The sequence below is a fragment of the Dendrobium catenatum genome, unplaced genomic scaffold, assembly GCF_001605985.2.
Source record: "Dendrobium catenatum unplaced genomic scaffold, ASM160598v2 original_scaffold_232032, whole genome shotgun sequence".
Lineage (NCBI taxonomy): Eukaryota > Viridiplantae > Streptophyta > Magnoliopsida > Asparagales > Orchidaceae > Dendrobium > Dendrobium catenatum.
This window is the reverse complement of record NW_021550440.1, coordinates 106,282-127,494: the sequence shown is the minus strand read 5'-3', so window position 1 is coordinate 127,494 and position 21,213 is coordinate 106,282. Positions and strand designations below refer to the sequence as shown.

The window sequence follows — 21,213 nt, the reverse complement described above, 5'->3', positions numbered from 1 at the left end:
CGGCTCTTAGGTTATTGCATAAAAAAGGAGGACAAGATGCTGGTCTATGAATACATGCCTAACAAAAGCTTGGATGCTTTACTTTTTGGTAGTTTCCACTCCCTTCCTATCTAAGTATGTAAAATCATGTTTGTTTTTCCTCTCTACCTAACAAATTATCATATAAAACATTTCAGCAAGCACAAGTAGGAAACTTCAGTTGGACTGGAAGACAAGATACAACATAATTGAAGGCATTGCTCGTGGTATGGTCTACCTCCATCGCGACTCAAGACTACGAATAATTCATCGTGATCTAAAAGCAAGCAACATCTTGCTTGATGAGAATATGAATCCAAAAATATCAGACTTTGGAATGGCGAGGATCTTTGGCAGCGACGACAATGAAACCAGCACGAAGCGAGTGGTTGGAACATAGTAAGCTGTTGACATTAGCAAATGCTGCTTCCTTTTATGCACATCAAATTTACTAATGAAATATCTTCTATGTGAATTCAGCGGTTATATGTCACCAGAATATGCAATGAATGGCTTGTTCTCAGTAAAGTCTGATGTGTATAGCTTTGGAGTACTGCTTATAGAGATTGTCAGTGGGATAAGGAACTCCACATACTACAACTCTGAAGTTTCACTCAACCTGCTAGGATATGTAAGTAAAGCTACAGAGTTTTGATATTAAACAATTTCTTCGTTTGAATTAACAAAAGAAACATAATTGCGTTGTTGTATAGGCTTGGAAGCTATGGAACGAGGACAATGTGATGGAGCTGGTGGATTCATCTATAAGGAGTTCAAGCTCGATAATGGAGGTATCAAAATGCGTCAATGTTGGGCTATTGTGCATTCAGGATCGTGCCAATGACAGGCCGACGATGTCATCTGTGATTTTGATGCTGGAGAGTCAGAGCTCTGCTCATCCAATGCCGAGGCAGCCTAAATTTGCAGCAGAGATGAACAAAACCGATACCAATTCGCACTCTGGAAATGCTTCTATTACAATGTTAATTGGGAGGTAGTCGCTTCATTTTTTGTACAAAAGGTGAGTTGTTTGCTCTGTGTTTGATGTGTGCACTCAGCATCAAAAAGTTCGTCCTTGTATGTATTTTGTATGCATTTCTTTGGTTGTTAAAACTCGCAACTTTGGGAGAGATTATTACGTGCTGTGCAGAGTCTGGATATGTTCGGAGGTCAATTAGGACGCGCCACGTCATTCAATGCACAATATATTTGATAATCATTTAATCATCAAATTAATATAGACAATGACTAATACCATTCCAATCTTCACTGAATCACATTTTATTGAAGAGGGATCATTTAATCATATAAACATGTTAAATTTGAGAATCATTTAATCATCAAATTAATATCATGAGATTTTCAATTATGCTTCAGGCCCATGATTTAGGCTCATTCTAACTTAGATTGAACTATGTTTGGTGTTGTTGCGTCATCTCATCAAAATGTTCAGTTTGATATCTGAATTCAAATGATTCATAATTTAATTTTGAAATTTTTGAATTGAAATAAGCATCAAGATTTGTGCTTGGTCAAGATCATTTTTGGTGTTCCAATTTTCAAGTTTATCCAAGGTTCTGAAAATCGGACCAGGCTACTAACCGGAAGAAGGAGAGGTTCAGGATTCAACTGGTCGAACCGGGGTCGAACCGGATGACGTGATAAATAATAATATTATTAAAAGTAATAAAATTAACATAATAATAATGATTATTTAATCTTAAAAATTTTGTATATACAATTTGCTCATATATATATATATTATTTTTTATTTTTTTCCGGCCTTTCTTTATAGTCCTAAGAAAAATCCTCAAATAAAATATAATTTTTATTTTTGTTATGTATTAATAATCTATTTATTTTAATTTTATACAACTTTATTTATTATTTTTAAAGAATTTCAACTTTATTTATTTAAATTTTAAAGACGATGTATAATGATAACAGGCAAAAAAAATGAATAAAGCTGTTACCAAGTAGAATTTTATTTATGTTCTTTCTTTAGGATTATCGAAAAAAAAAATGCCACTAAAAATACTCATATAAATGGGCAAAAAAGAGTCAATTGTCCTTTAAAATACATAAAAATAATACAATAAATATTAAAATTAAGTTTTATTTCCGTTTTTTTCTTTAATTTAATTTTCATTTAATTTCATAAAAATGAAACCCTCAAGAAAAACCTTAAATAAATTTAATTTTAATATTTCTTAAGTATTTTTTTTAGTTTTAAAAACTTTTATTCAAACTTTTCCTTAAAATTATTAAAAAAAAAGCCAGCACAAAAAAATCTGTCATTTAACCAGCAACTTACTTGCCACGTCAGTGACCAATCCCCCTTAATTGGACGATTATTACTATTTTTAAAAAATAAATTTTTAAACGAAATAATTTAGATCAAATAGTCACCGAAGTTGCAAGTTTTAACAACGAAATAATTGTATACAAAATATATGCAAGGACAAACTTTTCGCTCCTGAGTGCACCACAGCACACAGAGCAAAAAGAACTACCTCCCAGTTAACATTGTAATAGAAGCATTTCCAGATTGTCCAATCCTCGGATCGAACGACTGCGAATTGGTCTCTGTTTGTTTCATCTCTGCTGCAAATTTAGGCTGCCTCGGCATTGGATGAACAGAGCTCTGACTCTCCAGCATCAGAATCACAGATGACATCGTCGGCCTGTCATTCGCACGATCCTGAATGCACAATAGCCCAACATTGACGCATTTTGATACCTCCGTTATCGAGCTTGAACTTCTTATAGATGAATCCACCAGCTCCATCACATTGTCCTCGTTCCATAGCTTCCAAGCCTAGTTTTGGTCTTGTAGTTGTTAATTCAAACAAAGAAACTGTTTAATATCAAAACTCTGTAGCTTTACTTACATATCCTAGCAGGTTGAGCGACACTTCAGAGTTATAGTATGTGGAGTTCCTTATCCCACTGACAATCTCTATAAGCAGTATTCCAAAGCTATACACATCAGACTTTACTGAGAACAAGCCATTCATTGCATATTCTGGTGACATGTAACCGCTGAATTCACGTAAAAGATCCTTCATTAGTAAGTTTAATGAGCATAAAAGAAAGCTGCATTTGCTAATGTCAACAACTTACTATGTTCCAACCACTCGCTTCGTGCTGGTTTCATTACCGTCGCTACCAAAGATCCTCGCCATTCCAAAGTCTGATATTTTTGGATTCATATTCTCATCGAGTAAGATGTTGCTTGCTTTTAGATCACGATGTATGATTCGTAATCTCGAGTCGCGATGGAGGTAGACCAGACCACGAGCAATTCCTTCAATTATGGTGTATCTTGTCTTCCAGTCCAACTGAAGTTTCCTACTTGTGTTTACTGAAATGTTTTATATGATAATTTGTTAGGTAGAGAGGAAAAACAAACATGATTTTACATACTTTAGATAGGAAGGGAGTGGAAACTACCAAAAAGTAATGCATCTAAGCTTTTGTTAGGCATGTATTCATAGACCAACATCTTGTCCTCCTTTTTGATGCAATAACCTAAGAGCCTGACTAGATTCCTGTGCTGCAATTTTGCGATTAGTATGACCTCATTCTTGAATTCCTCCATGCCTTGACCAGAACTCCTAGAAAGTCTTTTTACTGCTATCTCTTCCCCATTAGACAGTATGCCCTACAAAGTTATAAGAAAATACTTATTTTCATGAGAATGGTTCTTGAAACTATGTTGGAAGGGTTAATTTGATCACTTTGCTCTTTGTTTTTGAAGATGAAGGACCCCCCGCACCCTTTTAGGGAGCACGAGAAATATACTTGAGGTCCAAAATAACAGTACAATCGTAGATTCCACACAAACTAACAAATCTATGATGGTGGTGAAGGGATTGAGCCAATAAGGTTTTGATAGCGCCTCCTTCTGCAGGATCGACACCCTGGAGCAAAACAGAAAATGAAATGGCAAAAACAGAGCAGAAATGGGAGGAAGAAGAATACCTCTGTATTCTCAGCTTTCTATTACTTTGTGTAAAAATGCCAACTGGTTACTGAGTCCGTTTTCTAGGCTATATGTATTTACCTATCATTTTCTCTATTACTATATGTGGGGTAAAAATAAAAAGCTGTATTGTAAAGTAATAATAGAAAATAGGGAAAGTAGTAGTGGTAAGTGTGGTTTGTTAGAGCATATCTGGTGTCCCGCCGGTACACAGTAAGCAGACGTTGCATCAGTCCTCCCCGGCTTCCTCAGAGCTCGACTCTGACGAGCTGATTGAAATAATGGCGTCGTCTGCGGGCTTATATGGTGATATATCGGACACATTGAATGTCGCTGAGGTATTACTGTCCGGTGGTAACTCGACGCGGTAGGCATTGTCATTGATTTTGGCAACTATGGGAACAGGACCAAGCTTGCGCCGTGCTAACTAGGAATAAGTTCCAACCGGAAAACGTTCACGTCTGAGGCGAACCATCACCAAGTCGCCCACCTGGAAGACTTGTTCGCGTCGGCGGGTGTCCGCAGCCTTCTTGTAGCGAAGGTTAGAATCAATAAGTTGCCGTCGAATATCCTGCAACATGCTGGAGTAATCTTCTGTGAACTTAGTGGCTGCAGTGGATGTCCCTTTAGGGAGAATGGAAATGTCGATAGCTGTGTTGGGGGTCTTCGTGTATACGATCTCAAAAGGGGCCTTGCCTGTGGAACGGTTGATCATCGCATTATACGCGAATTCTGCCCTTGACAGTACATCCTCCCACTGCTTTGGCTGCTCTTGAACTAAACACCTCAGCATGTTACCTAGTGTTCTGTTCACTACCTCCGTCTGCCCGTCGGATTGGGGGTGATAGGCGGAGCTGAATCGCAATTCAGTGCCTAGCCGCTTCCACACTTCACGCCAAAAATGGCTGACGAACTTCACATCTCGATCTGAAGTAATACTTCTTGGGAGACCATGTAAACGAACAACTTCGTTAAAGAAAAGATTAGCAACATTCATAGCGTTGGAAGTTTTTTTACATGAAATGAAATGACTCATTTTGGAAAACCTGTCGACGACTACCATAATGGAGTCGTTGCCTCGCCGTGTTCTCGGTAAACCAAGGACGAAATCCATGCTTAAATCCTTTCATATGGAGTTAGGCACCGGTAGTGGCATGTATAAGCTAGTATTCTGAGCTCCCCCTTTGTAGGTTTGACAAATTGTGCAACTATCGACAAGGCGAATGGTATCACGGCGTATCCTTGGCCAGAAAAATCGAGCTTGAACCTGATGAAGAGTGTTGTCCCGACCTAGATGCGCAGCCAAACCTCCGCCGTGCACCTCTCTAATAAGGTGCAATCTCCATGAAGAAATCGGAACACACAGTAGATTCAGTTTGAATAGAAATCCATGAATCAGGGAATATCCTGTAGGGGGTGAGGCATCCTGGCATTGCTTCCATATAGAGCCGAATTCGGCATCCTCTTCATACAGTTCCTTAATGTGTTCTAAGCCCACAAGCTCCGTTTGCATCTGTGTAAGCAATACCGCCTTCCTACTGAGTGCATCAGCCACTTTGTTTTCAACTCCAGGTTTGTGTCGTATGGTGAACGAGAATCGTTGTAGGAATACAAGCCACCTCGCATGCATTCTATTGATGTTCTTCTGAGTGTTTATATATTGCAATGCACGATTGTCACTGCAAAGTATAAAATCCTGATATAACAAGTAGGTTTCCCACTATTTGAGTGCACGAACTATGGTGTATAATTCTTGTTCATATGCCGCCCACTTCTGGCGTGCTGGGCTGAGTTTTTCACTAAAGAAGGCCACTGGACGACCCGACTGGGAGAGTACTGCACCGATGCCAATAGAGGAAGCATCTGTATCCACTGCGAAGGGCTGGTCGAAGCTGGGAAGTATCAAAACTGGAGCGGAAGTGAGAGCTTCTTTGATGTGTTCAAAACTCTGTTGTTGTGCCGCTTCCCATTGAAACGATTTGAATTTTAGACACTCGGTAATGGGAGCCATAATAAGGCTGAAGTGTCGAATGAATCGCCTATAAAAATTGGCCAAGCCGTGGAAACTTCTCACCTCGAAGAAGGATTTGGGTACGGGCCAGTCATGGATCGCTGAGACCTTAAGTTTGATCCATTTGGATTCCATCTTCAGAAATGACAAATCCCAAGAATTTAACCTTGGGAGTGAGCAGCTCACATTTAGCCAAATTCACACAAAGTTTCTGTTCCCTTAATACATCAAACAGAGCTTGTAAATGTTGCATGTGTAGGGTCTGATCCAAGCTATATACCAGGATATCATCGAAATAAACGATGCAAAAACGGCCCAAGAAAGGTTTTAGTATCTCGTTCATCATCCTCATGAATGTCGACGGTGCATTGCATAGCCCGAATGGCATAACTTACCAGTCGTACAGCCCTTGAGGCGTTTTAAACGCTGTTTTAAATTCATCACCCGGTCTGATACGGATCTGATGATAACCGCTACGCAAGTCTAATTTGGAGAACACTACCGAACCCGATAGCTGGCCTAGAAGTTCGTCAATGCGTGGCATGGGAAATCTGTACTTCATTGTGATTTTATTGACTGCGCGGCTGTCGATACACATACGCCACTGTCCATCTTTCTTAGGGACTAGCAATGCCGGCACTGCACAAGGGATGAGGCTCACTTGAATGAGTTGTTTACTCAATAAGTCATCAACCAATTCTTGCAGGATCTTCTGCTCCTTGGGGTTGAGACGATAGTGTGGCAAGTTCGGTAAAACGGCTCCCGGCGTGAAATAAATTTGGTGTTGGATACTCCTCAATGGGGGTAGCTCTGCAGGTAGCTCTTCAGGCACGACATCACTGTACTGGGACACGAGTTCAGAAACTTCAGACGGTAGCTTCTGCGGACCATGAATTGGATTGGGCTCTGTGAGAAGGACTGCAAACATGGGTGCCTGAGCTTGCCATTCACGTATAAGACTGTTTCCTGAGACAACATGTATGGCGGCAGTTTTGGAACTGTCTCTGGCCTTCGGAGGTGAGGCGCAGAGCCCTGCATTGGGTGCCCATACCCACACCCACCCACGTACCAACCCATACCCAATGGGCATGGGTGGGTATGGGTATGTACATGGCCTTTTGGGTGGGTATGGGTGGGTACTCAACATCAGGGGACAAATTGATTTACATTACTATTCATCATATGCATGCATTATATTACAGTAATCCTTACTACGTAGTCGGTAGCTTCTGCGGACCACGAATGGGATTGGGCTCTGTGAGAAGGAGTGCAAACATGGGTGCCTGCGCTTGCCAGTCACGTATAAGACTGTTTCCTGAGACAACATGTATGGCGGCAGCTTTGGAACTGTCTCTGGCCTTCGGAGGTAAGGCGGGTAGGCTTGGCAGTAAGCGTAATTTCCGTCCCTTCCAATCCAAGGAATAAACATTGGCTCAACCGTCGTAATGAACTCCCACATCAAATTGCCAAGGCCTTCCTAAAATCACGTGGCAGACGTCCATTTCTAAGACATCGCAAAGGACTTCACATGAGTAATGCTTGCCAATCGAGAACTGCACACGGCATGAATCAGTGACTAGGATCTCTAAACCCCTCTTGACCCAACTGATTTTGTAAGGCTGAGTGAGCTTGGTGGTCTTCAATTGGAGCCCCTAAACAACCGCTTTGGATACGATGTTCTCTGTACATCCACTGTCTATAATCAGGTCACACACTTTGCCATTAATCGTGCACCTAGTCTTGAAGATCGCATGTCGCTGCGACATATTCGTTTGTCGTGGTGCTAAGAGCAACCTTCCCATGACACCAATGAACGGTTCCCCTTCATCAGCTGGAACCTCCTCCTCAATTTCAATTCTCTCCGTCTCAAAATCCTCCTGATCCTCTTCTTCTTCAGGTTCCACCACATTAACTTGCTGTCTTTGGGGACACTCATTGGACTTGTGTCCGGGTTGGAAACAACGGAAGCATTTCACAGTTGAAGGTCTAGCATACGGATTGGCATTACTATTAATTTTCTGCTTGGTTACATTTCTTCCGTCTGGTGCAGCACCCGAAGGTCCGACATTGGGAAGACTTGGCTGTCCAGTGAATGCGGGTTTCGGTGTAGCTGGAAGATGGCCTTTGCTAGTTACTGGAGAAGGCTCTTGCCAATGTCGTCTGGAATATGGAGCTCTAGCTTTGCGGTTCAGCTGCATTTCAACTTTCAAGGCTAAATTAACTGCCTGAGGCATTGACCATACAAAATTAAGTTCCAATTGATCCTGTATATCATCTCGGAGGCCCCCTATGTATCGAGCTACCAACTGATTGGCGGACTCGTTGAGATCGTTCCTCGCACTTAGCCTATTAAATTCTTCGGTGTACTCACTCACCGACCGTGTGCCTTGGCTGCAGTGTTGGTATCTCATATATAAAATCTGTTCGTAGTCAGTAGGAAGGAATTGCGATCGCAATAGCTGCTTCATTCTAGCCCATGATCGGACCTGACTTCGGCCTTCCCGTCGCCTTGATTGCACTGTTTGCTCCCACCAAGCACTAGCTCCTCCTTTCAAACGACACGCCACGTATTGAACTTGCTTAGTCGGATTGATGTCCAAGTATTCAAAAAAATTCTCTGCTGCCTTTTCCCAATCAAGGAAATCTTCAATATGGAGATGCCCATCAAAGAAGGGAATATCCATTTTCACCTTAAATTCACCAGGATGATGTCGGTATTGTGGGTTTCGCGGTCCTTGAAACGGATTTGCTCTGTATCGATCATCTACTTCTTCTCCACTGGAGTAAATTTGAGGATCGCCCCTTACTGGAATGTGTTCTTCTTCTGAATCAGACGGACCCATCGGTTCAGCGCGGAGTAGTCGTCCTTGCCGATCATCGTCGCCTCTTCTCCGGGGAATGGCTCGATGTGCTCGTGCCTCTTCCCGGTATCGGTCCTGGTACACTGGTCTCGCACGAAGGAGATTGAACTCCCGGCGAATGTCCACTGCCAGTTTCTGCACTTCGGCAGCAACCTCGTCAATCCTCCGATTGGCGTTCTCTTGATTTGCCCACAGCATATCAATCGTTCGGGTTCCCTCCGCCGTTTTTGTTTTTTTTTTTTTTTTTTTTTTGTTTTTTTGACCTTGGTTATAAAGATGTTAAACAGGTCATGTCAGCTTCCATTTAACTAGTCTAAGTCTACTGCTTACTTGTACTCTGTTGATAGTGGCGTTTTCTATCATAAGTGTAGGAGTTTTCTCCCTTCCGGGGTGGTGAGACAGAGGCACTAAAGAGGTTGAAGGAAAATTTGGTTAATAAGGTATGAGAACGATCATATGGATGGTGCCTAGTAAAAGTTGTATTTACTTATTTTTATTCAACATTTGACTTCAAATATAAGACTACACTTGTAAGTAGTAGACAAGTGTTTGGATTAAGCCTGTCCAAATAGTTACGATAATGAGACAACTTTTCTAGATCACATAAGTGCTGAAGTGGTGCCAATTTTAAGTATTCGAATGTGTAATTGACAGCAAATTAGATGCATCAATTAAGTAGATAGATACAACTTATTTCAAACGAAAAGGAAGAAATACTTATTTCAAATAGCCTAATGTTAGCACATATGCAATGCTGCACAATAATAATGAAAAGATGCTTTAAAGATGACACCAAATAGGTACAATAAGCTTAATGATGATCATGATGATGTGAGAGACTTCGTGGAAGGCTGATAGCGCCTCCTTCTGCAGGATCGACACCCTGGAGCAAAACAGAAAACCGAAATGGCAAAAACAGAGCAGAAAGGGGAGGAAGAAGAATACCTCTGTATTCTCAGCTTCTATTACTTTGTGTAAAAATGCCAACTGATTACTGAGTCAGTTTTCTAGGCTATATGTATTTACCTATCATTTTCTCTATTACTATATGTGAGGTAAAAATAAAAAGCTGTGCTGTAAAGTAATAACAGAAAATAGGGAAAGTAGTAGTGGTAAGTGTGGTTTGTTAGAGCATATCTGGTGTCCCGCCGGTACACAGTAAGCAGACGTTGCATCAGGTTTCAAGGTCATGAAAGTGTGAGCTGCCACTCTCCGTTTGTATCAGTTATTTACAGTAGTGAATACTTCTCCTTTGTCCGTTGTTTTTTACACGTCTAGGTTTTTCCCCATTAATCTAGGCATTTCTTGCTTCATATTTTGTTGTCTATTATTCGATAATATTTTTACAAACCAGATGAGAAAGTAAATTTTCACCTTGTACACAGGGCCAAATCCTCCTTCTCCAAGCAAATTCGATGAAGAAAAGTTAATGGTTGCTTCTTCTATCGTCTGAAAACCAAACAGACGCACATTGTGCTCACCTTTTCCCTGTTCATCTAAATCAATCACTGAAGAAAACCTTGTAGACTGACCTCCAACTGATCCACTCTGGTCCACAAGACTTCCCTGCCGTCTCATCTGTCTTCTATTGCAAACTGTCACATTCAATATTTGTTATCTACAGCTTGCTTGACAGAGGATATAATGAGCACAGGGAAAGCGAGGAAGCTCACCTTCCATTCTGCTCTTGTATTTCCACAGCAAAGCGAAGCCTCCCACTAGCAGCAAAACTGCCGACAACACAATGATTACAATGAAATATCCTTTTAATCCCTTCTTATGATCATCTGCAATAACAAAGGAATATAAACGTAAGGCATCAACAAAGCATGCTATAATGGTCATAAACATTTTAATTAGTTTGGCTTTAAGTTAGAAACATGGAAAACAAATTATAGTATTGTTGCGTGCTGGAAATGATCTTTAATAAACTCTTATAAATTAAATAAATAAACAGAAGAAGAAGAAGAAGATGATGATGATGACTCTTACCAAATTCCGATCCGGCGAGCCGCAGATAAAAATCATTCCCGCCACTGGAGAACAGGTGGATGTCGATCATATCCCTTCCCCATGTCAGGCATCCTATCCCTGTAACATAGCTGTAAGCTTTACAGGAGCAATTCGTCGAACAAGCCTCCTTACATTGGCTATCATTCGAAGGCCCCGAATCCCAATCCGACAAATCCGGCAGCTTCACCCCTTGCATTAAATAAAACCCGTCAGGCTCGCCAGCGCCACCGCCACCGCCGGCTTTGCCATTATTCCTCTCACACTGCAGCGGCGTCCTCCTCACGCACCGACCCGTCAAGTTGCCACCACCAAACTCGAAACCTTTCAGACAGCTACAATACGGCGAGTTTCCATCGAGGCTGTCTGTACAAGTCGCATTGTTTCCGCACCGGTTGTAAATCTCGCATTCGGTGATCGGCTGCGCCCAAAACTGATACCAATTCTTGCTGTCGTCAGCCCACACGAGGTGGCGCTCGACGCCGTCCGGCATGAGAACGTAGCGGTGAGAGCTGTTGAACTGCGTGTAGTAGAAATACATCTTGTTCTCTTGTTGAAAGTTGCTCAATTTGAACCCGTAGATGTAGGTCGGCACCATGTTCTGTATTCCTATGAACACCTGTCCGTTCCACCGTCCGGAGCGCCACCTAGGCTTGTTGCCTTCCCATATAAAGAACTGAGTCGACCGATCAGGGGCAATGCCGACGGTGAAGTTCCCCGGCGCCGGATCGTCGTCGCTGCGCCATGAGGTGAACACCTGATTAACGTTGGTGATGAGGTCGAGCCCGACCTTCATGCCGGGGAGGTAGGTGTCGCAAGGGTGATCAAAGCTCTGCCACGCGATGACGCCGGAGTTGTTGAGCATAAGGTTGCCGCTGTCGAACAGCTCCGCCGTGGATCTATTCGACTGCAAGGAGGTAACTTTTGATGACCAAAGGACAACCTTTTGGCCGTCCAGCACGACCAGGTTGCCATCATCCGCGATGGCGAGCGAACCCGACCTGTCAAGAACAGGGGACTCGCGATTGGCAACCCAGAGTACAGTGGAGGTGGAGAAGTTGTGATACCAAATACCGACGTAGCGATTGGTGGAGTTACCGGGACAAAAGAAACCGAGCTCAAAGATGCCGCCGGAGGAGACGAGAGTGGCGCCGTCGGGTAGGGGTTGGCCGGGTAAAAGCTGGGAGCTTGATTTCGCTTTTGTTGCTGGGAAGAAGAAGACGGAGATCAGGAAAGCTGAGAAGACGCCGGAGAAGTACATGATAAATTTTCTCAACCTTAAAAATGGAGCTTATTCCAACTTGCATGTATCTTCATAGCAAGCATCTATCAAGCTTTGCTATTTTTGAAATCTTAATTTCTAAGATTTATTGAATTCCATCTGAATTAAATCGTACTTAGTCAAAGAGCCCCTAAAATTTGTCGACTCATTCAAAGCATAGGTAGATGAAAGGTAAGGTTGTGCGCAAAACTAATTATAAATGCATTATTCGATGAGTAACAAGAAGAGAAATCTTACAGATAATACCATAGAAAGAGATCAACAAAGACTCAGAATTGTTAGACTTCCCATTCTCTGAATATTCACTCAACGTGCGCGTTGGCATCGCAGCCGACGAGTTTGAATCTCTGAACGCGCAATTACTAAAAAGGTGTACAAAGGATTTAGTGGTAAGTTTTGAAAAGGAAGGAGAGTATGGGATTAGGGGATTTGAGCTAATGAAGTCTTCTAAAAGTGTTTAAAATGGTCTATTTAGGATGGCTGTAGGTAGGGGTGTAAGTGAGCCTGGCTAATTCGTGAGCCGGCTCGAGTTTGACTCATTTATGGGCTCGCGAGATGAGCTTATCGAGCTCATGAGTCAAATTCGAGCTTATAATCAAGCTGGTATATTATACGAGCTGAAGTTCGAGCACAATCAGACTCGACTCACAAGCTCGTTGAGCTGACTCAATTAAAAAATAATATAAAAAAACCTAACATATTAAGAAGACCCCGAGACCGAGCAGGAAGACTGAAGAGGGCGGTGGACCTCGCGTCCAACATGAAGAGGGTTGTGGACCACAGGAACGATCGAGAGTCGTGAACTTGCGTTAGTTGTGGGAAGAGGGCCTTCAAGCCTTTTGGGCTAGACCTGTGCGTGTGCGGACCTGGGCGGCGTGCGTGTGCTTGATCGAAAGGACGAACCTCAAGACTGTGTGGATGCCTTGTGAGTTTGACAGCACGGAGCTGATCTAATCTTGTCGCATGTGCTCGATGGGACGGACCAGGAATTCGAAACACACGAGCAGGAAAATCAGACAAGTCGAGCTTGAGTTGCTCGACGAGCCAACCTGCAGTTCCACAAGTCGAGCTCTAGCTTGCCGCCTGAGCTCGATTCTAGTTCGAGTTGATGTTCTGACTGACAAGTCAAGCTCGATAAGACCACAATTAGATTCGACTCAACTCATTTACACTCCTAACTGTAGTTTTTATAAAATTGATTGTGAGTTGCTATAGAAAAAATACTTCCCTATTATGATTAAAAAAACAAATTTTCACTATAAAATTTTTTTAAGAACAATGACAAAGTAACAAGAAAATAGTATTTAAATGAATTTGTGATTGCAGTTTTAAAAAGTAAAGTAGACTGAAAGTTGTCTTAAATAGATCCTAAATTTTCAATGACTTGAACTAATCAAGATTTAATGAATAGTTTAGGTGAGACATTAGTGTATTTTTTTGTTCAATAAAAATTAATATAAAACATTTTTTTAGCTTAATTAAATCAACTCAAAATATATTTAAATGATGTGCCAAGGAGAATCAAATTTAAAAATACTTTTGAATTATTTTAAATTTATTATGAATTCAAAGGTTTAATAAGAGCTTATTCAAAAATAATTCTGTTTATTTAAATATATATAAAAACATATTGATATAAATTTTATATGATATGCATGAAAATTATTGAAATTGTTTTGAAATTTATGTTGTATATAAAATAAATAAATTATATTAATCTTAAAATAAACTATAACAGTTTTATGGGAAATTATTTAATTTATAGTATAAGATTATCCATTATATACTGATGAATTAGAACTAAGCTCACAGTTGTATGAGTTGGCCCCACCCACCTGGCGGCATCAGGAAATGGAAATTTTCGTGATGGTTCTTCGGATTCTTTGACTGTAATTTTTGTCACCACCCACAACCACATGACGGCTGTAGGAATAGAAATTTTCGAGATGGCTCTTCGGATTCTTTGACTGTAATTTTTGTCAAAGTCAATGGTTGTTAGATTTGAACTGTTTTCAAATATAGTATAAATTCTATGCTATTATTGTCGCCTGTCGTCGTCCACTATCATCCACCTCAAACTTTGGTTTGTGATGGCCAATGGCATCTCTCTGTCTCTAGACTTTATGGTATTTCTCACTCTATCCTGTCCATCCCTATTCTTCAAGATAATTCTGGCTGTGTTGAATGGACTGGTAGTGGCAAACCTTGTTTCAAAACTTTCAGGAAGTTATATTTTTTGGGTTGTGAGAAGGTTAACTGGGCTTCTTTCATCTGGCATAAGAAATCTGCTCTTAGATACTCTTCTTATGGTTGGCTTGCAGTTAATGATGATTTAAAAAACTGCGGATATTCTGAGGACACGCAATATTTTTAATCCGAGCCCAAATGAGTCCAAATCAAAGACCCGAAGCATTATTGAAAAGTTCAAACCATAATTTGAGTTACCAAACGGTTTCCAAACATGACGTGTTTATAGTCGAATCGAGCAGCTCGACAAGACGAATTCAACGAGCCTAAAATCGTCAAATTCCAACATCATTAAGACCTTCAAATGTCTGACGAACGATACACGATCAAGGGATTCAATATCGACCGTCCATCTAACCACTACACATTTGCCCCTGATCTATCATCTATTTACAGGCCATGTCATTTCAGAAATCTATAAATAGATCCCTCATTTCTCTTGAGGGGGGAGCCAAGCAAGAAGGAAGCAAGAAGAGGAGAATGATAGGAGGGAAGAAACTCTTCCTCGACCACCGCCGGAATTTGCCCGACTTCCACGGGATGCCGGAATTCAGTCTGACTTCCACAATGACGCCGGACTTCCACCCGACCTTCAAGGGACACCGGAATTCCGCCCGCCTCCAAGTGATGCCAGAATTCCGCCAAAACTCCAAGTGACGCCGGAGTTTCACCTGAACTTCAAGTGACGCCGGAGTTTCACCCGAATTCCAAGTGACGTCAGAGTTCTGCCCGAATATCATTTAACGTCGAAGTTCTCCTCAGCCTCCAACTGATGTCGAACTTCTACCCATGTCGGACCTCCGCCATCACCAAGTTTCTACCCTACGCCAAACTTCTGCCCGTTGTCGAACTTTTGCCAGACGTCCATCTGTTGCTGGATTTATGTCCATTGCTTGACTTCTACCTTACACAGTCCTTCTGACCTCCATCGCCCGCCGACTACGGTCATACTGACTTACGTCGCCCACCGACTATAGTACTTCCGTCGCCCACTGAATACGGTCCTCTTGGCTTACGCGCCCACCGACTATGGTCCTTCCAACCTCCGTTGCCAAACAATGGTCTTTATGACCTTTTCGCCCGCCGACTACGGTTCTTCTGACCTCGGTCACTAGACTATGGTCCTTCTGACTAAACAAATACGTCAATAATGATTCTTTGTATTTTCATCATGTAATGTACTCTATAACATGTACATCAAGCTAAAGTCTTCCCCCAAAGAAGGGCCTCATTTGTAATCAACTGCAATATTAGTAGATTCATTCAAATTGGGTTAAGCCCTGTGGTTTTCCCCCCTTTTCAGGGGTTTTTCACATAAAAATTTTGGTGTCTCATAAATGATAGACCCTCTCTTTTTATCGGTGTGTTGGATTTTTGTTCAACGCTAAAACATTAAACTTTATATTTTTCTACCGTCGCAAATACTCCAGGATGCAACAATAATATACATGTTTTCTATTATTTGTAATATAATTATTCATATGTCATCAAGAATTGACATGATGCAACATGCATCTCAATGTATATTTGAATTAAAAATTTGTGATTTTACATTCAGAAATATTTGAATTCTAATTTCAACAAATTTATAGTTGAAATGAATGTCTCAATGAGATGAATCTAACACCAATAAGAGTAGTTCAATCCGAGTTCAAATGAATCCAAATCTAGAACGTAAAGTGCATTATGAAATCATAAGACATTAAATGGAAAACCAAATAATCTCCAAATCTCAAGTGTTTATGATCAAATCGGGCATCTCAATGAGATAAATATGAATCACTTAATTCCAACATAATTAAGGCACTTAAATGATTAAAAAAAAAACCTATGATTGACTAAATCAATACATGCAATCATACAAATCTCAAGTGTTTTGTAAAATATTTTTTAGTATTAAAATTTTAAAAAATAGCAAAAAAATAATAATCAAAAGTTATCTCAAATGAAATCTAATTAAGAACTAAAAAATTCATAAAATAATGAGTAAAATATCTTTAAATTATCTTCTTAATTATCAAGAGCATATATAAACAAAGATGAATAATAGTATTGTTTCCTTTCATGCTTATCTATATCTAATTCTATTCAACAACACCATATTCTTAACCCCAATGGCTGCTTGTTGAAGCAGCAAAAATTTCTTGCTGAAGAAATAAAACTTCTTACTTCTTCATACATATGAATGTTAGGTAGAGAAGATTTGATATGAAACAAAGGACTAAACAAACGTAGTAAGTAATAACTCTCTGGAAGGAACTAGGAAGGTGAAAGAAAGATGATGGCACCATCATAAAGCACTAAATGAAACGTCAGAAGAGTACAATGCATTTAGCAACCTTTCTTTGCTGCTATTTTTGTTGCAGGCAATAGACATAATAACTAAACATTCCATTGATTATAAAACTTTCAATCAATCAAGATAAATGTTTCGTTTGGGACGGCTTTTTTACTGTTTTTTAAAGTAATTTTTTAATAAAAAATTAATTTTTTTTACTAAAAAACTACTTTAAAAAGCAATAAAAAAGTAATCCCAAACGAAGTAAAAGAAGTCAATGAATTGGTTAATCCAAATCATTTTTACATAATGAAAATATAGTATCCAAAGAAACATCATAGCATATTGAGCAAAACATCTTTAAATTAACAAAGAGAAATAACAACATTATTTCACTGAAACAACAGCTTATCTATCCTAACACCCAATTCTTACTACTATAAGAAACGAAGACATGCAATACTACTGGGCATTCCACATGCACAATCAATAGGAAAAACATGACCAGCAAAGGACACCATTGTTCGTTCAGAACAACATTTTGATATGACACTAGCAGAACCCTATAAGTCAGGAAGAATATTGTCCAAAATGCCTCTGGTCCTATAAACTGCAGCAGGAAACCTCAAGTTGTGATGCTTATACGAAACACAATGCTCACAAAAGTATAATGCTGCAGTCATCTAACCACAAAATAAACATCTTCTCTCATAAGCCCCACTATCACATATGCATGAGCCTCATATACCATAATCTAGTTAAATCAATAAGAAACTGATGTTATCACCTTTCATTTTGTTACCTTGAAGAAAGTAAAGATTGTCAATCTTCTTTGCCCGCGTCAAAATAATAACACAGATTAAACTCCACCTTCAATATTGGATCTACACTATTGGAGTCTAAACAACACAAACATGTGAGATTGCTCTTAAAAGTTCACATATGAATGAACTCTCTTGAAGTCCTCATAACTCCATATGTTTTGATCTAAATCATCCATACCCCAATAATTTCATTGCTCGTATCATTACCCATAAGAATATTTCCACCATCGACAAATCTATAAAAAAACAGATCTCTATGATGGTGATAGAAAGTGGATGAATTTTTAGCAAAACCAGAGAACGACACAAGAAATTTAAGAAAATAACACATAATAATTCTTTTTTTATTGGAAGAACTAAGAAGAAAAATACATGATACAATTGGATCTTCAATAGAATCTCTAGCCATCGGCTAGAGCCCACTCAACCTAAAAAAAATAAATTCCAGCAAAGTCAAGCATAATCTGAAATCACCCCATAATTAACCTTAAATAGACTCCCCTAATTCTCTCCCAAATCAGCCCCATTTTCCTAAATAATTCCCTCATATTTGAATGCAAATTAGATCTCTTTTTCCAATTAATTCCCTCACAATTCTAATTAAAACTTTTCTAAACAATTTCCCCTTAATTCCTCCTTGCATAATGAATATTAACTCACCTGGGCTTTCCCTAAATAATTCCCTATCATATTTGAATTCAAATTACATTTATTTCCCTGATCAACTCCCTCCCTATTGTAATTAAAACTTTCCTAAATAATTCCCCCTCTCTTCTTGCCCCGCCGCCCATCATAGTGGAGCCCACCGGCTCAGCCGCTGGTCCATCAGATGGATAGTGGGACATAAACGCCCATAATCAAGCATCCAATCTTCAGTTGAAGAAACAAAATAATATGCAGCTGTCAGTACCAAATTAAATCCATCCATTTTCCTCTGCAACTGATTTTGCTTCAAAGCTAGACGTCTTTATAAATCACTTTTTTCCTACAACAGTGCGTTGTCCTTGCTTTTTAGACTTGGACATTGATCTTACTCTTTACTCTTGCTTTCTCCAAGCTCCTAATTGTCCTAAAAAATAGGCCCCCAATTGGGCATTCTATTTGCACCTTCTTCCTCAACTATTTTAACAGAAGGGTAGACACCACCTCTATCATGAATATTGTATTATTTCCATACAGCTAAGTGGTGAGAACGTGCTCATAAAGGGATGGTAGAGAGCATAGAAAAATCAAAGCTTTACTTTCTCTTCAATTGTCACATTCAAATTGGCCAGATCCAACAGTAGCTAGTTATAGGCATCCAAATATTGTTGTCAAATACCATCTTTCATGCAAAAAAAAAAAAAGAAAGAAAAACAACTGTTGTTTCAAATACGTAAAAGTGCTTACTAACGTACAGAGATTCCAATTTTTCCTACAACTCAAGTATTATACTCTGATTTTCTATATTTCAAAGAATTTTGTCTGCCAAACAAAGGATGGTTAAACTAGGAGCTTTATCCCCTCCAAAGTTTTAAGCAAATCGTCATTGGACAAAGATGATCTCATCTTCATCTTCAAAATATTAAATTCATTGCTCCCATTGAATTTCTCATACTCGTATTGGGTAGTGCTAACAAAGGCTTTGACAACACCATCTCCTAGATTTAACCTAAACAACTTTGAGTTAATACCAATTTGCTACAATGGAGGTGTCCAAAGCTTTCCTTTATGAACAACCGAAAGTGAGCAAGCTAATTTAAACTAGCATAAACAAAACCAGCACCACATCCATACTATGTTACAGAAACAATAGAAGTAAATATAAAGACAAAAAACATAATATTTATGTGGTTTGCTCAAGATTGACCAACATCTACATGGCGAGAAAGAAAAGATAACTCCATTATCAAAATATGAAGTGCAATTTGATGAGAGTTCAAAATTTGATCAAATTCTCGTAAAAAACTAATGAGGAGATGTAGAAGATTTAACAAAATTAGAGTAACTTATTTCAAAAGAAACCCAAAGAAGAAAAGAAGAAAACTTTTCTACAAAATCACCAAGATAAAAAAAAAAACTCAATCTTCCCTTAAAATCCCCAAACGTAGAAACTCTAAAAAAGTCAGGCAAAAACTCCTCTCAATTGCAATCTCCTTCAGGAGCCGCTTTCAACAATTTTTAGAGGACAAAGAAAGCAGGAGAAACATGGTTTGAAGAAAAGTAAAAGAAAAGGCAACATTTATGTTGGAAATAAACACCGCACAACCAAAACAAACAAGAAAGAGAAAATGCAGCAAAAAAGAAAGAACGCCAAGATTTAACATGGAAAAACTCAAAAATTTGAAAAAACCAAAAAGCCACACCACACCAAGAAATTGATAGGAAATACTTGAGTTCGCAAGAATCCCCAAGGGAAATACTTGAGTTCGCAAGCAAACCTATCACTAATTGGTGAAAACAGCGAAAATAATGCAAAATTTGGGCAGAAAAACAGCCCCAAACGATGGATTGCAATGAGAAAATCAAGCCAAACAAAAACAAAGAAATATACAAGTGATCTTCAATTCGTGAGGAGGATCGTTCTCTCCCAAATCTCTAGAAAAACAATCTAGAGCCCAAACACCCATGAACTCAAGAGGACACAAATATTCCAGCATGAGAAAACTCCCTCCAACCAGCCCCCTTACTAATATAATTTATTTCCTAATTTCAAACATCTCACATTCAAATTTTCCCACTCAAACTAGCCTCCCAAAACCCCTTCTCCCCATTGCTCCAAATGGGTGGCAACATTAAAGGGGGCGGACCCCACCGGTCCGCCTTTTGTAAATTTGAACTGGCCTAGCCTAACAATACTATGAAAATTAGGAGAAATTATAAATATCTCTTTCTCTATTGCTCTCTCATTATTTCTCTTCACTCTTCACATGTGTGTTTTACACATAACTAACAAGCATACTCTTATAAACCACCCCAAAGGACGCAACCCTTCAAGTTCAACATGAAAAAAGAGAGAAAATGGCAAACCAACTTGCAGTGTCATAACGCTCCACTCTATGCCTCCAGCTTGATTGGCATTGTTGGGGTTTGGAGCGTCGCGACGCTCCGCTTTATCTCCAATCAGCATGAGTGTACATCCCACTGCGCTGTACAGTTGTACGGGAAAAAAATTCGGCTTCAGGGGAGGCCCCCCTGCAACCCCTCAGTGAGCTCGACTGACGGAATTGAGATTCGAGTCCATAGTACAATCCAATTGATCGACACAATCAGATTCCACACAAAACTAGCAATTTAAACATCCATTCTAATTGCTATGCAGGGAATAAAAAGTTTGCAGATAATTCAAGCCTAACAGGACATACTTCTTTGGTATGAAATCTCTCCAGGCGATCAGTGGATTGAACACAATTAAGCCCCTTCAAAATTCCTTTAAGAGATTAGAAATCAGTGGATGAAGGAGGGAAGACTGGTTGACTAAAAAAGGAAAGCTTTATGAGACATTCCATTGCACAAGTATGTTAGCCTTGCCGAACATAACATATTTAAGAACAAGATTCATATAGGCTAGTTATGACATTACTGCTCTGATCTTCGCATTGATACAGAAATAATATAGAAGTTGAGACACACTATCTATCTATCCCACTCCCAGCAAAAATTTAACTCACACTTTTAAAGCTCCAATAGTTAAGCCTTCTAAAAACAAAGTGTCTGT

At 39.6% G+C, this 21,213-nt stretch overlaps 2 protein-coding genes across 2 annotated transcripts; one reads left to right on the top strand and one right to left on the bottom strand.

Moving 5' to 3' along the window:
- Window positions 1-6: 6 nt before the first annotated feature.
- Window positions 7-1,153, top strand: LOC110113035 (G-type lectin S-receptor-like serine/threonine-protein kinase SD1-13). Its single transcript, XM_020845454.2, has 4 exons — window positions 7-88; window positions 177-417; window positions 499-649; window positions 732-1,153. The coding sequence occupies exons 1-4, from the start codon at window positions 37-39 to the stop codon at window positions 1,014-1,016; spliced, it is 729 nt and encodes a 242-aa protein (XP_020701113.2). The 5' UTR covers window positions 7-36; the 3' UTR covers window positions 1,017-1,153.
- A 1,248-nt stretch (window positions 1,154-2,401) lies between these two features.
- Window positions 2,402-12,309, bottom strand: LOC110113034 (G-type lectin S-receptor-like serine/threonine-protein kinase B120). The gene is made up of 7 exons (XM_020845453.2): window positions 10,868-12,309; window positions 10,549-10,662; window positions 10,250-10,470; window positions 3,472-3,682; window positions 3,142-3,382; window positions 2,910-3,060; window positions 2,402-2,836 (listed from the first exon to the last, which is right to left on the bottom strand). The coding sequence occupies exons 1-7, from the start codon at window positions 12,144-12,146 to the stop codon at window positions 2,528-2,530; spliced, it is 2,526 nt and encodes an 841-aa protein (XP_020701112.2). The 5' UTR covers window positions 12,147-12,309; the 3' UTR covers window positions 2,402-2,527.
- Window positions 12,310-21,213: the final 8,904 nt, after the last annotated feature.